General features: G+C 39.0%; 1 protein-coding gene across 13 annotated transcripts in view; it reads left to right on the plus strand.

The window, feature by feature from the left end:
- SYNE2 (spectrin repeat containing nuclear envelope protein 2) overlaps window positions 1-16,573 on the plus strand; it is a 368,208-nt gene that overhangs the window by 183,977 nt on the left and 167,658 nt on the right. For all 13 annotated transcript variants that reach the window (XM_054530190.2, XM_054530185.2, XM_054530188.2 and 10 more), the window contains 3 exons: window positions 9,498-9,653; window positions 11,120-11,385; window positions 13,061-15,161. In XM_054530190.2, coding sequence (XP_054386165.2) covers window positions 9,498-9,653; window positions 11,120-11,385; window positions 13,061-15,161 — 2,523 coding nt within the window. The remainder of the gene's footprint in view (window positions 1-9,497; window positions 9,654-11,119; window positions 11,386-13,060; window positions 15,162-16,573) is intronic.

The following is a 16,573-nucleotide window of genomic DNA, read 5'->3' on the forward strand; positions in this document are numbered from 1 at the left end:
TTTTTAATTTTTTCCCCAATCACCTACAGGCCAAAGACAAATATACTATTAATATTGGAAATGGAAGACTAAATACAATTCTTATTCTGGTTTACATTCTCTGATTTGAATTCATCTGTACATCTACTCAGTTTAAATTCATTGAATAGGCAGTGAGGATCCGCACATAGTCATGGTCTCTGTTCTCAAAGAGCTTCTAGTCTAGATAGGGGGATACACATTAATCAACTAATTATACCAATGAGAATCTAATTACAGGAACCAAAGGAAGGAACCTAGTTCCATGATAGTCTTTAACCAAGGAATCTGACCTACACTGTAGTGTCAGAGAGAGCTCCCAGGAAGCAGCATTGGAACAGAGACTGGTAGTGTCAGTTGGAGTTAACAGAGCTCAGGGCTGGGTGTGGGGAGCATTTTTGACAGAAATACTGTCTCCTCTTTTGATGGGAGAGAGCGTGAGGAATTTCAGAAGCTGACTAGGGGCACGGTGGCTGCAACAGAGGAGGCAGATGGCAGAGGAGAGTGACAGAGATGAGGCCTGAGAGATAGGTGTGGCTGGCTGTGCCTTACGGGTCACATTAACATTTTAGATGTTATACTAAGAGAAATTGGCAGCCTCTGAGACTGTGTTGATCCGGCTTTTGGTTTTGTCTCTAATGGTGATTATGTATGCTTATGCAAAGAGTTGTTTTTCACTGCTTTATATTGTAAAGCTTTAGAGAAAAAAGAAATACATCCTTTAGAGCTGGTATGACACTCTGCCCCATTGTTGCCAGGTTACAAGTATTGGATTTAGGTTTCTGCCTGTCACAAAGTTACCATAGCCATGGGCCATAGTCCCTGAATGGGAAAAGGGATAGTGAAGGTTACTGACTTGCCTCTTGTGGCTGTGCTAACATGTTGGCCAAGCTGGAGACCATGCTCAGTCATTTAGAGCTCAGTGTTTTCAATGCTGAAGTGGAATGTTTACTTTGTGAGTCAGGGGATGTAAAGATGAAAATGTCATGGTCCTGCCCTTAGGAGGAGTTGATGATATTCTTCTCACCTCCTATTCTTTTCCAAACAGACCCAAATGAAAGGAAAGATACGTGTTTGAAAAAAAGCAACATTTAAAAAAAAGAGTAAACGTTGTTGGCCATGTAACCCAACCATGCTTTGATAGAATGGTCATTTTCAACTTTAAATTTATTATTAACTTTGAACATTTTATTTATGCTCAGAAGCTCAATATGTATGCTTTAGTACACTCTTTAAAATTATACTATGTCTTGAGTTTATGCTAAGTATAATTTCTGTTTTAAGTAGAGAAATTTTAGGAGCATGGGAGAAGGGAAAGAATGAGATATCCAGAGGCTTAGAATTTATAAGGGCTCAATGAGAGGCTGTTCATTGATAGATACTCCAGAATAGACACGGGCCCTTGAAAAGCTTGTACCTTTGGGGAAAAGTAGACCAGGAAAATCTCAAGCCAGAGAAGGACTACGAAGCTTCTTTTTCCAGTTACACATGGAAATAAGAAGTCTTGCATGAGAAACCTAAATCAACCCTATGTCTTAAGCAGGTTTTGAGTCTAAATTTATACTAATTGCATTGTGGAGCAGGTCTAGCCAAGAAATTAACATGACAATCAGTCTCTAATCTGTCTGTCTGTCTATCTACCTACTTACCTACCAGTCAGGCCAAAGAGATTCCCACAAGTAGGTTAAAAAAAGAAAAGTCTGATAACAAATAATTAGTAAGAATGAATGAATAAATAAATAGCACAAAGGAACACTCTACCACAAGGAGGAGTACTCATCACATCAAATGAGAGAATACCCTAAGAAAGTGAGATAATGCAGCAATCTGAAAGATATTTTACCATAACATGTTTAAAATGATTAGTAATTTAAAAAAGGAGAAATTGAAATCATAAGGAAAGAATACAGTACTTTGAGAACAAAAGGACAGATCTGAAAAATAATCATAAGGGACTTCAACAAACAACAAAAAAAGTCATTAAATGCAGGTTGCTTTGGCCAAATTAAGCAGCAAATTTGACACAGTCTGAAGAGACTTAGTTAGAATATATGACTGAGAAAATTATCACAAAATCCACCATCTATAAAGAGACATATCCCCTACTGTAGAGGTGAGGTTTAAAAAAAAAAATTTATATATATATATATATATATATGGCAGAAAATAGGAAGGAGTTTTAAGAGAGCCAGAGGCTATACTGCAATGATTGAACACATTTCTGATAAGAGCTTTAGGAGGAGAGAATAGAGAGATTGGAGGAAAGGCAAAACTTAGAATTTTCCAAAATTGAGGAAAAATATGAATCTTGTTTCAAGAAGAACAGAGAGCCTTGAACAGACTAAATAAAAATAAATTCTTATCTAAATGCATTGTAGTTAAAATAGTAAAACACCAGAGCCAAAAAGAAGAATCTTAAAGGCAACTAGAGAAAAAAGATTACCTCTGATAAAACAAGTATGTCAATAAATTTCTCAACATGGAAAGTCAGAAGGCAGTGCAAATAAGATCTTCAAGGAACTGTCAACCTAAGAGAAAATAGCTGTCAACCTAGCTGAATTACCATTCTAGAATGAGGCAAAATACATTTTGAGACAAAGACTGAAAGTTTATCTATCTCAAACTTCAAATAAAAATATATTAAAGAAAAGCTTAAATGTGAAGAGAAAATATTTAAATCTTTACAAGAAAATATAAAGGAACATTTTTGTGATCTTGGGGCATAGAAGACTTTGTTAAACAGGCCCTAAAACCACAAGCCTAAACAGGAAAAGAGAGACAAATTTTGACTAGATTAAAACAGTATGCTTTTGTTCAACAAAAGACATCATACACAAAGTTTAAAGACAATCTACTGAAAGATAATGACAATGCATATAACTATTAGAAGATTAATATCTGGAAAAAATAGCCCAAAATCACTAACAACACAATAAAAAATGGACAATGGATATGCAAAAGCAATTCGCAGAAGCCAGGGACTCGTATGTCCAATGAACATATGAAGAGTAGCTCAGGCCAGGTGCTCTGGCTCATGCCTGTAATCCCAGCACTTTGGGAGGCTGAGGCAGGAGGATTGCTTGATTCAAGCCCACAAGTTCCAGACCAGCCTGAGCAGCATGGAAGACCCGATCTCTAGAAAAAAATTTTTTAAATTAGTTGGGTGTGGTGGCGTGTGCCTGTGGTCCCAACAACTTGGGAGGCTGAAACAGGAGGATCGTTTGAACCCAGGAGATTGAGGCTGCAGTGAGCCATGTTCACACCGCTGCACTCCAGCCTGGGTGACAGAGCAAGACCCTGTCTTAAAAAAAAAAAAAAAAAAAGAAAATAGTGAAAATATCACTATGCCGGTAGGAATATTAACAGTAATTCAATGTGGAGAACAAATCAATAACTATCTATTGAGAATCAAAGGAAGCACACTACTACCAGTAATTTTTACTCTACATAGATATCTTAAGGAACTCCACACATGCACAAGAAGAATCATACAAGGGTATATATCACAGCACTATCTATTATATGAAAAGTTGGAAACAATATTGTTTTCCACAGTAGTCTAACAGATGAAAAATTCATTTTCATTCATTCAGTATAATGAACTAGATTTATAATCTGTTAACATGGATAAACCTCCAAACATACTGCTGAGTGGAAAAAAACAAGTTATGACATGGTACATCCATGATTCTATTTCAGTAAGAATTTAAAACCCATAAAGCAATGTTATATGAATACTAACATATGTAGTGAAAATATAAAAGTGTGTGTATAGACTTTAGAACAGTGGTTGGTTCTGGAGAGGAAGAGATGAAAAGGGATAGAGGTTGGGCTTTAAATTATTTTTTTAATACAGAAAATTACATCACTTTAAATCTGTGTGGTCAGTAATGTGTGTCTGTTATTGATATGGTTTGGCTGTGTCCCCACCCAAATCTCATCCTGAATTGTAACTCCCACAATTCCCACATGTCATGGGAGGAACCTGGTGGGAGGTGATTGAATTATGGGGGCAGGTCTTTCCTGCCCTGTTCTCATGATAGTGAATGAGTCTCATGAGATCTGATGGTTTTAAAAAATGGGAGTTTGCCTGCACAACCTCTCTCTTTTTGCCTGCTGCCATCCACCTAAGATGTGACTTATTCCTCCTTGCCTTACACCATGATTATGAGGCTTCCCCAGCCACGTGGAACTGTAAATCCATTAAACCTCTTTCTTTTTTAAACTGCCCAGTCTTGGGTATGTCTTTGTCAGCACCATGAAAACAAACTAATACCATAAATTGGTACCAGTAAAGTGGGGCATTGCTGAAAAGATACCTGAAAATGTAGAAGTGACTTAGGAACTGGGTAACAGGTAGAGGTTGGAACAGTTTGGAGGGCTCAGAAGAAGACAGGAAAATGTGGGAAAGTTTAGAACTTCCTAGAGACTTGTTGAATGGCTTTGACCAAAAACCCGATAGTGAAATGTATAATAAGGTCCAGGCTGAGGTAGTCTCAGATGGAGATGAGGAACTTGTTGGGAACTGGAGCAAAGGTGACTCTTGTTACGTTTCAGCAAAGGGATTGGTGGCATTTTGCCCCTGCCCTAGAGATTTGTGGAACTGAACTTGAGAGAGATGATTTAGGGTATCTGGTGGAGGAAATTTCTAAGCAACAAAGCATTCAAGAGGTGACTTGGGTGCTGTTAAAGGCATTCAGTTTTATAAAGGAAGCAGAGCATAAAAGTTAGGAAATGTTTCAGTCTGACAATATGATAGAAAAGAAAAACCCATTTTCTGAGGAGAAATTCAAGCAGGCTGAAGAAATGTGCATAAGTAACAAGCCGAACGTTAATCCCCAAGACAATGGGGGAAATGTCTCTAGGGCATGTCAGAGGTCTTCAAGGCAGTCCCTCCCATCACAGGCCCAGAGGCCTATTTAAAAAAATGGTTTTGTGGGCTGGGCCCAGAGTCCTTTTGCTGTGTACAGTCTAGCGACCAGGTGCCCTGTGTCTCAGCTGCTCCAGCCTTGACTAAAAGGAGCCAACAAACAGCTTGGGCTGTGGCTTCAGAGTGTGCAAGCCCCAAGCCTTGGCAGCTTCCATGTGGTGTTGAGCCTGTGGGTACACAGAAGTCAAGAAATGAGGTTTGTGAACCTCTGCCTAGATTTCTGAATATGTGTGGAAACACCTGGATGCCAAGACAGAGGTTTGCTACAGGGGCAGGGCCCTCACAGAGAGCCTCTGCTAGGGCAGTGCAGAAGGGAAATGTGGGATCAGAGCCCCCACACAGAGTGCCTACTGGGGCACCACCTAGTGGAGTGGTCTCACTGTCACCTAGCCTGGAGTGCAGTGGCACAGTCATGGCTCACTGTAGCCTCAGCCTCCTGGGTTCAAGTGATCCTCCCACCTCAGCCTCCTGAGTAGCTGGGACTACAGACACATGCCACCACACCGAGCAAATGCCACTGTCCTCCAGACCCCAGAATGGTAGATCCACCGACAGCTTGCACTATTTGCCTGGAAAAGCTGCAAACATTCAATGCCAGCCTATGAAAGCAGCTGGGAGGGAGTCTGTACCCTGCAAAGCCACAGGTGCAGAGCTGCCCAAGACCATGGGAACCCACCCCTTGCATCAGCATGACCTGGATATGAGACCTAGAGTCAAAGGAGATCATTTTGGAGCTTTAAAATTTGACTGCCACACTTAATTTCAGACTTGCATGGGCCCTGTAACCCCTTTGTTTTGACCAATTTATCCCATTTGGAACAGCTGAATTTATCCAATACCTGTACCCCCATTGTATCTAAGAAGTAACTAGCTTGCTTTTGATTTTACAGGCTCATAGGCAAAGGGACTTGCTTTGTCTCAGATGACACTTTCGACTGTGGACTTTTGGGTTAATATTGAAATGGGTTAAGATTTTGGGGGACTGTTGGGAAGGCATGATTGGTTTTGAAATGTGAGGACATGAGATTTGGAGGGGCCAGGGGCAAAATGATATGGTTTGGCTGTGTCCCCACCCAAATCTCATCTTGAATTGTAACTCCCACAATTCCCATGTGTTGTGGGAGGAACCTGGTGGGAGGTGATTGAATTATGGGGGTGGATCTTTCCTGCACTGTTCTTGTGATAGTGAATGAGTCTCATGAGATCTGATTGTTTTAAAAAACGGGAGTTTGCCCACACAACCTCTCTCTTTCTGCCTGCTGCCATTTATGTAAGATATGACTTACTCCTTGCCTTCTGCCGTGATTGTGAGGCTTCCCCACCCACATGGAACTGTAAGTCCAATGAAACCTCTTTCTTTTTTAAATTGCCCAGTCTCAGGTATGTCTTTACCAGCAGCGTGCAAACGGCCTGATACAGTTATGTTTTATTCAAGTTCATATGAAATATTTTATATTTTAAAATAAAATGTTTAAAATGAATGTGCAGAGTAAAATTAAAATGGAGGAAAGGGTGGTGAGCAAAGGACGCCTGGTGATGAAAGAATCTTCCATTCCAGGAGCTTATCAGGACTTGGAGTCTGTGTTCTAACCTCCCTGCCACAAGCAAAGGACCTTTTACATTTGAAATGTTAGTTCAAGGGATTCTGTTGGCTTTTCTGCCAAGTTAGAAACATGGCTTTGGGAATTGGTAAACAATTAAACTTTTGGGGGTAATTTCAGGTTTTCAAGAATCCTTTTTCTGACTACTAAAGGCAGTTGTTAGAAATATTGCTTTACTCTTGTGTAACCATAGTCCTCAGGTACTGGATCATCAGGTAAGAGAGATTAAGGGTTTCACAATCTTAGTAGATGATGAATAACAGATAAAGTGTTCCTCAGGTCCAGTATCTAGGCCTTCAGTGCAGGTTCTCTTGGGCCAGGAGTGTATTTCAAGGGGTGGGGGTCCTCTAGGAAATAGTAACCATCAGATAGAAAGGAGACAGCTGTCTAGCTCATAGGACTGGCTCATAGGCAGAAAGCACCTACTGGCCAGTGAAACCTGAGGTGTGGCACCTCTCTTTCTTCTCACAGCCTTCCTGGATCTTTCCCCTGTGAGATGCTGCTGCCCTAGGTGTAGATTTTCACCACAGTGTGCCTGAATACATTGTTGGAACCTGAGGAAGTTTACAAAATTATTTCAGTAATTTGTAGCCTTTTAGAAGAAGTGACTTGTGCTAAATGCCAATTAAGTACTTCAAAACCAGTAACCCTGGACAGTTGAATTCTCTTTCCAGTTAAAACTGGTGAAGCTCCAGACAGTATTTGTTTTATTTAAATGAACTTTTAATTTTAGAATAGTTTTACAGTTACAGAGAAGTTGCAGAGATAATACAAAAAGTTCCTTTACACCCCTGCACCCAGTTTCCCGTATTGTTAACGTCTTACATTACTATCTAGACAGTATTTTTAAGACATCAATTTCTACCTTGTTTGGGAATGTAGACATGTTTTATTCACAAATTTGATACCTCAAAGAGTCTATGGACATGAAAGTATATAGCATAGCATAATTAAATGATTTTTCGTGTATAAAGTAACCTGAAAATAAAAACAAGTGCCTTAGCAAAATAATGGACATCTTTTAAAATTACTGCCATGGTGCTTCGTACATCTCAGGGCTCCACAAATATTTATTGAAAGAAAGAGCAAGTGAATGCAGATGCATTGTCTCTCTGTGTCCTATAGAGAACCTCAAGTTCTTAAAGCTTTCAGAAAAGGTCAAATTACCTCGTATATAACTTGTTCTGCCTTACCTAGGTTTGAATTCTTACTACTGATTGGCTTAAGACATAATTTATCCTTTCTTTTTTTTTGAAATCAAAATGATTTTGAGCAGGGTCTGTCACCCAGCCTGGAGTGCAGTGGCACAATCATGACTCACTGTAGCCTCAGCCTCCTGGGCACAAGTGATCCTCCCACCTCAGCCTCCTGAGTAGCTGGGACTACAGATGCATGCCACACGCTGAGCTAAGTTTTGTGTTTTTTGTACAGTTGGGGTTTCACCGTGTTACCCATGGTGAACTCCTTGAACTCCTGGGATCAAGCAATCTGCCTACCTTGGCCTCCCAAAGTGCTGGAATTACAGGCATGAGCTACTGCGCCTGGCCAATTTATCCTTAGTGATACAGGATTTTTCTCAGCCCCTTCATAAAAGACGTGCCTTGTCTGCTTGGTCCACTGTGCTCAACCCCTTGCAGGAGGGAGCACGTGAGCAAGTGAGCATAGGATCTGGCCAGCTGCTCTGGGTGCCGAGACAGGAGCAAGCTCTGTATGGGGCCTGCAGCCAGACTAGGCATGTCACCTTGAGGGGAACACAGTGGCGCCTGGGTGAGGGTGTCCGTGATCCTGAAGCCCTAGAAAGGGGTATTACAGTGCTCCTTTAGTTCTGCTGTCTGCAGATGGTGGTATGTTAGTAGCTCAGTTGGCCCCTTGCCTCGTCATGTGGGGCAGCTGCCCTCCACCAGCAAAGGCAAAGGGCCAGTGTAACAGCCTTTCTGGGTACCCACACTTGGTGGGTCCTGAGCTCTTGTCCAGCATCCAAGAAGAATGAGGTCACATGGATGATTGAAAGATGGTGAAGGCAAAGAATTTTATTGAGTGATGAAAATGGCTCTCAGTGGAGAGGGAAGCTGGAGCGGGGATGGTAAGGGCAGGTTGTCTTCCCTGAAGTCAGGTTGTCTCTCCCCTGAAGTCAGGTTGTCTCTCCCCTGAAGTCAGGCCGTCTCCTCCTCTACCGACTGAGTCTGGTGTCTTTATAGGCACAGGATAGGGAGTGTGTGCTGACTGGTTTGTAATTACGCAAAAAAGGTTAAAGCGAAGACACCACTCAAAGGAGAGCGTAACAGTATAGAAAACCAATTAGGAAAGGGTGGGTATATGTAAAATAGAGGAAGGGTGGGAATCAATCCGAGGAAAGTGTGCGGATCAATCAGAGGAAAGTGTGCCAAACAGGAGGACAAGTTCTCACTCTGGTCCTAGGAATTAACTTGTAGCTTGGCTTTCAGGCTTTAAACTGTCTTTGGCATGGAGGTGGGGTTTCACCGGGGACTTGCCCCTATCTGTCTAGGCAAGTGCCTCCTGTCGCTATAATTAATATCACAAATCCTTGGTGTTACCTCCATCTGGCCACTTACTTTAAACTACCAGTAGGTAACAATAAATGCCTATTATTTGCCCTGCCCACTGTATCCTGGTAAACACTAAAGCATACACTTTTGGGGTTTTTTTAAATACCTTTTTTCTGTCTTTAAGACTATAGATTTTGCTTCAATATACAATTGAGCAATGCTGTATCCTATACTATACTTTGTCAAAAAAGGTTTCGTCTTGGGGTAATACCAACATAGGCATTATTATATGGAAAAATCATCTTTCGTAGTGCCCAAATATACTTTTTAAGTCTATAATCCAAGTAAACAGAAGAAACTGGAATGTTTTCATCAAGAAAAATAAAAAGTATTTATTTGGAAAGTAGACTATTCAGCAATTAATCTTTTTATATATTTCAGGATTCAGCTGTGGAAATGGTTATGTCAAAACAACTTTCTCTGAATGCTCAAGAAAGCATGAAAAACACTGAAGATGAGCAGAAAGTCAATGAGCTGCAAAATCAACCTTTAGAATTAGATACTATGTTAAGAAATGAACAATTAGAAGAGATAGAGGTATGGAAACATAAAAACACTGACAACATGATTGCATCATTTATCCAGTGCAATACAATATATTTTAATTGCCAAAAACTTGCTTGTACAGAGTGAAAAGTCTTATTTAACCTTTGCCTGATGATCAGTTTGGTAACTGTATAATTATGTACTGAGTAAGTTGTATAAATCTTTCCATTTAGAAAGTAGAAGAGTTTAATGAACATTAGTCTTCTTTCTATTACACAAAGTTCCTAAAAACTTAGTGACAAAATTTGGAGATTTTGACTTGCCATCATTCCTTTTCTTACAAGTGTATATTCTTCTGATTCTGACAAATGTATTTTTCCTAACAATCAGTGCTATGAGGCTCTTCCTCCTTTGTTTTTACATCTGTGTTTACATAGTTATGTTTATGTATTTATGTGCTTCCAGCTTGTACAGTAATCTAAAAATTCAATACATGGCCATATTTTAAAAAGTGAAACTGCAGCCAGACATGGTGGCTCATGTCTGTTATCCCAGCACTTTGGGAGGCTGAGGCAGGGGGATTGCCTGAGTCCAGGAGTTGGAGACCAGCCTGGGCAACATTGCGAGACCTCATCTCTACCAAAAAAATACAAAAATTATTTGGGCAAGATGGTGTGTGCTTGTAGTTTTAGCTACTCAGGAGACTGAGACAGGAGGATTGCTTGAACCCAGGAGTTCAAGGTTGCAGTGAGGTGAGATTGTGGCACTGCATTCCAGCCTAGATGATGGAGCGAGATCCTGTCTCTAAAAGAAAAACAAAACAAACAAACAAAAAAAAGCAAACTATAAACAACCCATGCAATTTTAGCCAAGTTTCCACAACAGTAAACACTCATCTAAAATAGGAAAGATGGGTCATGTATGTAAATAATAAAATTAAGATGAATTTCCCTTTAGATATTGCAGAACCCTTTAAGATAATAGAGTGATCTAACTGACATTAAATGCTGGACCAATGGTGAATTTTAGAATGGATTTTAACATGATTCTTGGGAAGAAAAACCTTTTAAATATTAAGGGTATGGTGGCTCATGGCTGTCATCCCAGTCCTTTGGGAGGCTGAGGTAGGAAGATTGTTTGAGGCCAGGAGTTCAAGACCAGCCTGGGCAATATAGCAAGACTCTCGGCTCTACAAAAATACAAATAAAAAAATTATCTGGGTGTGGTGACGTGCACCTGTAGTCCTAGCTACTTGGGAGGCTGAGATGGGAGACCTGAGCCCAGGAATTTTAGGTTACAGTGAGCTGTGATTGCACCCTGCACTCCAGCCTGGGTGACAAAATAATAATAATAATAATAATAATTTTTAAAGGTGTTACAACTTTAGTTATCCTGTGTGCAAATGAGTTACCCTCTTCCTGAGATAGAGTGTGTTATCTCAAAGAGGAAAGAAGATGAATGAATTAATGCATAAATAAGTGAGTGTTTATTGACTGATCTGTGTGACTTATTTTTAGAAATTATATACCCAGTTGGAAGCAAAGAAAGCAGCCATTAAGCCACTGGAACAAACGGAATGTCTTAACAAAACAGAAACTGGGGCCTTGGTTCTCCACAATATAGGATATTCGGCACAGCATTTGGACAGTTTGCTTCAGGCACTTATTACTTTGAAGAAAAACAAAGAAAGCCAATGTTGTCTCCTCAGAGATTTTCAGGAATACCTTGCTGCAGTTGAATCCTCAATGAAAGCCTTGTTGACAGACAAGGAAAGTCTTAAAGTGTAAGTGTAAGAATTTAGGACTTGCATTCTTTTTATTCAAGCACAACCATCTGCCACCTTAGGCCCAGGGTTTTAAGAGTTATATTGTGAAAGGAAATTATGATTTTAAAACCACAGTATGGAAAGTTATTTCATATGGATGCTGTCTTTGTTTGGGCTGCTGTAACAAAATACTGCAGACTAAGAGGCTGATAAAAAAACAGAAAATTATTTCTTACTGCCTTGGAGGGTGGGAAGTCCAAGATCAAGGCAGCAGAAGATTCAGCGTCTGACGAGGGCCTGCTCTCCAGTTCACAGATGGCACATCTTAGCTGTGTCCTCACATGGTAGCAGGAGAAGTGCAGGTCTCTGGAGTCTCTTTTATAAGGGCTCTACTCCTATTCTTAGGGGCTCCACCCTCATGACCTAATCACTCCTCAAAGTTCCTAACTCTTAGTGCTATTACATTGGTGATTAGGTTTACAAAATATGAATTTTAAGGGACACACATTCAGACCATAGCATTTAAGGAAACTGTTGGTTTCATGCAAAAAATAATTTATATAATTGAATATGTTTTACAGAGTAATTTATGAAACAATTTGCGCTATAAATATCTACAAAATAGGTTTATGTTCTATGGAATTCAGTATTATTTTTGTCAAGAATTCTAAACTATGTGGGCAGGGGAGAGAAGCATATGTAATTGTTTAGTACCAGCATAATTAGTTAAATAGTTTGGTATATATTGAATATATATGTATTGGAATGGTTTCTTTTAAAATATATGTACTTCTTTTGGCTTTGAAAATGATGGCAAATGGTATTAAATTTAGTCTTCATATGTAAATATTTTCTCATTATCAAAAAAGTTTATTTTAGGCCAGACGTGATTGCTCATACCTGTAATCCCAGCACTTTGGGAGGCTGAGGCAGGTGGATCACTTAAGGTCAGGAATTTGAGACCAGCTTGGCCAACATGGTGAAACCCTCTTTCTCTAAAAATACAAAAAAAATTAGCCAGGCATCATGGCATATGTCCGTAATTCTAGCTACTCGGGAGGCTGAGGCAGGAGAATCACTTGAACCTGGGAGGTGGAGGTTGCCGTGAGCTGAGATCACACCATTGCATTCCAGCCTGGGTGACAGAGCGAGACTCTGCCTCAAAAAAAAAAAAGATTTGTTTTATACTTTTATCTAAATGGGGTTTACTTTCAGTAATAGCCCTCAAGGAAACAATTTTAGATTAGCTTGATGATTACAGCTTTTTAGTCAGTATTTTTCCCTTTGTTGAAAAGATGACAAGGGGGTTGGATATTATGGCAATATCTCTCATTCCTAGACTAACCTTTATACAAGTACTTTACAGTTTACAAAATATTTTTATGTACGTTCTTCCCTTCACTCTTCATTTTTTTTTCCTGTGGTTATTCATTTTTGGGATACTCATTTTCTTTGTTTTTTTTTTTCACTGAAAGTAAAAGTCAAGATACTCATTTTATAGGAGAGTTTTCTACACCAATTGAAAGCCACAGTAAACAGGATTCTGATTTTTGTTTTAAGGATAGATTATTTTTATAGGCAGCCTAATTTTTTCTGTGAATTTAGAGCAGAATTCTTCTAATGATATTTATCCATATTTTAATGTAGAATAAGCATTAAATATTAACAAGCTCTATTTTTATTCTTTTTCTAGAGGACCCCTGGACAGTGTAATGTATCTGGACAAAATTAAAAAGTTCATAGCATCCATAGAAAAAGAGAAAGATTCTTTAGGCAACTTGAAAATCAAATGGGAGAATTTATCAAACCATGTGACTGACATGGATAAGAAATTGTTGGAAAGCCAGATTAAGCAACTTGAACATGATTGGGAACAAGTGGAACAACAGATTCAAAAGAAGTATTCTCAGCAGGTAGTGGAATATGATGAATTTACAACCCTCATGAATAAGGTACAGGACACTGAGATTTCTCTGCAACAGCAGCAGCAACATCTACAGTTAAGGCTGAAGTCTCCAGAAGAACAGGCAGGGAACCAAAGCATGATTGCCTTGACCACTGACCTCCAGGCTACCAAACATGGATTTTCTGTTTTAAAGGGGCAAGCTGAACTTCAGATGAAGAGGATTTGGGGAGAAAAAGAAAAGAAGAATTTGGAGGATGGAATAAATAACTTGAAGAAACAATGGGAAACATTGGAGCCATTACACTTAGAAGCAGAAAATCAGATTAAGAAGTGTGACATAAGGAACAAGATGAAAAATACTATCTTATGGGCCAAGAATTTGTTGGGTGAACTTAATCCCTCCATTCCCCTTCTCCCAGATGACATTCTTTCACAGATCAGAAAGTGCAAAGTGACACATGATGGCATTCTAGCTAGGCAGCAGTCTGTGGAATCGTTGGCTGAAGAGGTCAAAGATAAGGTTCCTAGCCTTACAACCTATGAGGGCGGTGATTTAAATAATACCCTAGAGGACTTACGGAATCAATACCAAATGCTGGTTTTAAAATCAACTCAAAGATCACAGCAATTAGAATTTAAGTTGGAAGAAAGAAGCAATTTTTTTGCGATAATAAGGAAGTTTCAACTTATGGTTCAAAAAAGTGAAACACTGATAATTCCCAGGGTGGAGACAACTGCCACGGAAGCTGAACTAAAACATCACCATGTTACTTTGGAGGCATCTCAGAAGGAATTGCAAGAAATTGACAGTGGAATCTCAACACATCTTCAGGAGCTAACAAACATCTATGAGGAGCTGAATGTGTTTGAAAGATTATTTCTGGATGATCAGTTGAAAAATCTTAAGATTAGGACCAACAGAATACAAAGATTCATTCAGAATAAATGTAATGAAGTGGAACACAAGATAAAGTTTTGCAGACAATTCCATGAAAAAACATCAGTGCTTCAGGAGGAGGTTGACAATATACAGCGCAATGAACTATTACTTAATCAAGAAGTAAATAAAGGTGTTAAAGAGGAGATCTATAATCTTAAAGACAGACTCACCGCTATTAAGTGTTGCATCTTACAGGTATTGAAACTTAAAAAAGTGTTTGACTATATTGGACTAAACTGGGATTTTTCACAACTTGACCGGTTACAAACCCAAGTATTTGAAAAAGAAAAGGAACTTGAAGAAAAAATTAAGCAGTTGGACACATTTGAGGAAGAACATGGCAAATATCAGGCATTACTAAGTAAAATGAGAGCTGTTGATTTGCAAATTAAGAAAATGACTGAAGTAGTACTAAAAGCTCCTGATAGCTCTCCAGAAAGCAGACTGCTCAATGCCCAAATTTTAAGTCAGAGAATTGAGAAAGCCAAGTGTTTATGTGATGAGATAATAAAGAAATTAAATGAAAATAAGGCCTTTGATGACTCATTCAAAGAGAAAGAAATACTACAAATAAAGCTGAATGCAGAAGAAAATGATAAGTTATACAAAGTTCTCCAAAACATGGTATTAGAACTCTCACCAAAAGAATTGGATGAAAAGAATTTTCAGGACAAACTAGAAACTTCCTTACATGTTTTAAATCAGATAAAATCTCAATTACAGCAGCCTTTACTTATAAATTTGGAAATTAAACATATTCAAAATGAAAAGGACAATTGTGAAGCATTTCAGGAGCAAGTTTGGGCAGAAATGTGTAGTATTAAAGCTGTGAATGCTATTGAGAAGCAAAGAGAAGAAAACTCTTCTGAAGTGAGTGATGTGGAGACAAAACTACGTGAGTTTGAAGATCTTCAGATGCAGCTTAACACAAGCATTGATTTGCGCACAGTAAGTTTTAAAAATTATGCAGTTAGTGGCTGGGTGCGGGGGCTCACACCTGTAATCCCAGCATTTTGGGAGGCCAAGGCTGGTGGATCACTTGAGGCCAGGTAGAGACCAGCCTGGCCAACGTGGCAAAACTACATGTCTACTAAAAATACAAAAAAAAAAATTAGCTGGGTATGGTGGCACATGGTTGTAATCCCAGCTACTCAGGAGGCTGAGGTACAAGAATCACTTGAACCAGGGTGGCGGAAGTTGTAGTGAGTCAAGATCCCGGCACTGCGCTCCAGCCTGGGTGACCAAGTGAGACTCTGTCTCAAAAAAATAAATAAGTAAAATAAAATAAAATTGGGCAGTTAGTGCATCTATTTTTATTTTGTCATTTTCTGTTTTGCTAATGTCTGTAATTCTAAAGAAGCTATAGGTTCTACATGGAAATTCTCTACAGAAAGATAGCCATTTTCAAAAATTACAGTGATCTGGTTTGTAATCGTGACTCATACTGCATCTACATGCAGTGCCTTCTAGTTTAGAAAAGGACAAATCTGACTCTTTTATTTCTGTTTTCCTCGTAGTCTCTGTTGAGCTCAGAACATTTTTTAAAATTTGTTTTCTGTTTTGGTTTTAGAGGTAGTAAGATATAATGGAAGAATTATGGTGTAGAGGGAAGAACACCAAATAATAACTAACATTTATGTAGAACTTACAGTGTTGGAGGCACTGTGCTAAAAATTTCATGTTGAATTTTCATAGCAACTCTGTGAGATGAGTGCTATTATTAGCCCCGTTTAAAAATAAGGAAATCGAAGTTTAGAAACATGAAGATTTTTCTCAGAGTCCTGAGAACAGTAACAGAACCAGAGCAGGGAGCATCACATTAAGGTCCATGGGCCAAATCCTTCCCGCAGTGCCTGGTTTTTATAAACAAAGTTTTATTGGAATATAGCCATACCCATTTGTTTTTGTATTGACTGTATCTGTTTTCATGCTATAGCAGCAGAGTTGAGTAAGTTGTGATTATTTGCTCACCTCTGTTGGAAAGTGACGCCAACACACTCCCTTCCCTTCCTTTTGATAGAGTGGATGTCTTAGGCATCATTGAAATTCACACTGTGCTGAATGTAATGCCATACATAGTGTTTTCAGATTGATCACATTAAATTTTTAGAAGGGGAAGTTAACTCCCTTTTCTAATTCACAGAGTTATTGTGAGATACTATATCAGGAATATTTTGTTAGGTGTAAATGCTGTGGAAATGTAAAGTATTATGAACCTATATTCCTTAAATAGTTTTGTAATAAATGAGTAATTTGAGTATTTCTCCACTTGAATTTTAATACAGTTTCGGGAAACAATGTGCATAAATCCCAAAAATAATAGGATTAGAACTGAACTGGAAGGGACCTTTATTTATTTC

Source organism: Pongo abelii, chromosome 15, assembly GCF_028885655.2.
Source record: "Pongo abelii isolate AG06213 chromosome 15, NHGRI_mPonAbe1-v2.0_pri, whole genome shotgun sequence".
Taxonomy (NCBI): Eukaryota; Metazoa; Chordata; class Mammalia; order Primates; family Hominidae; genus Pongo; species Pongo abelii.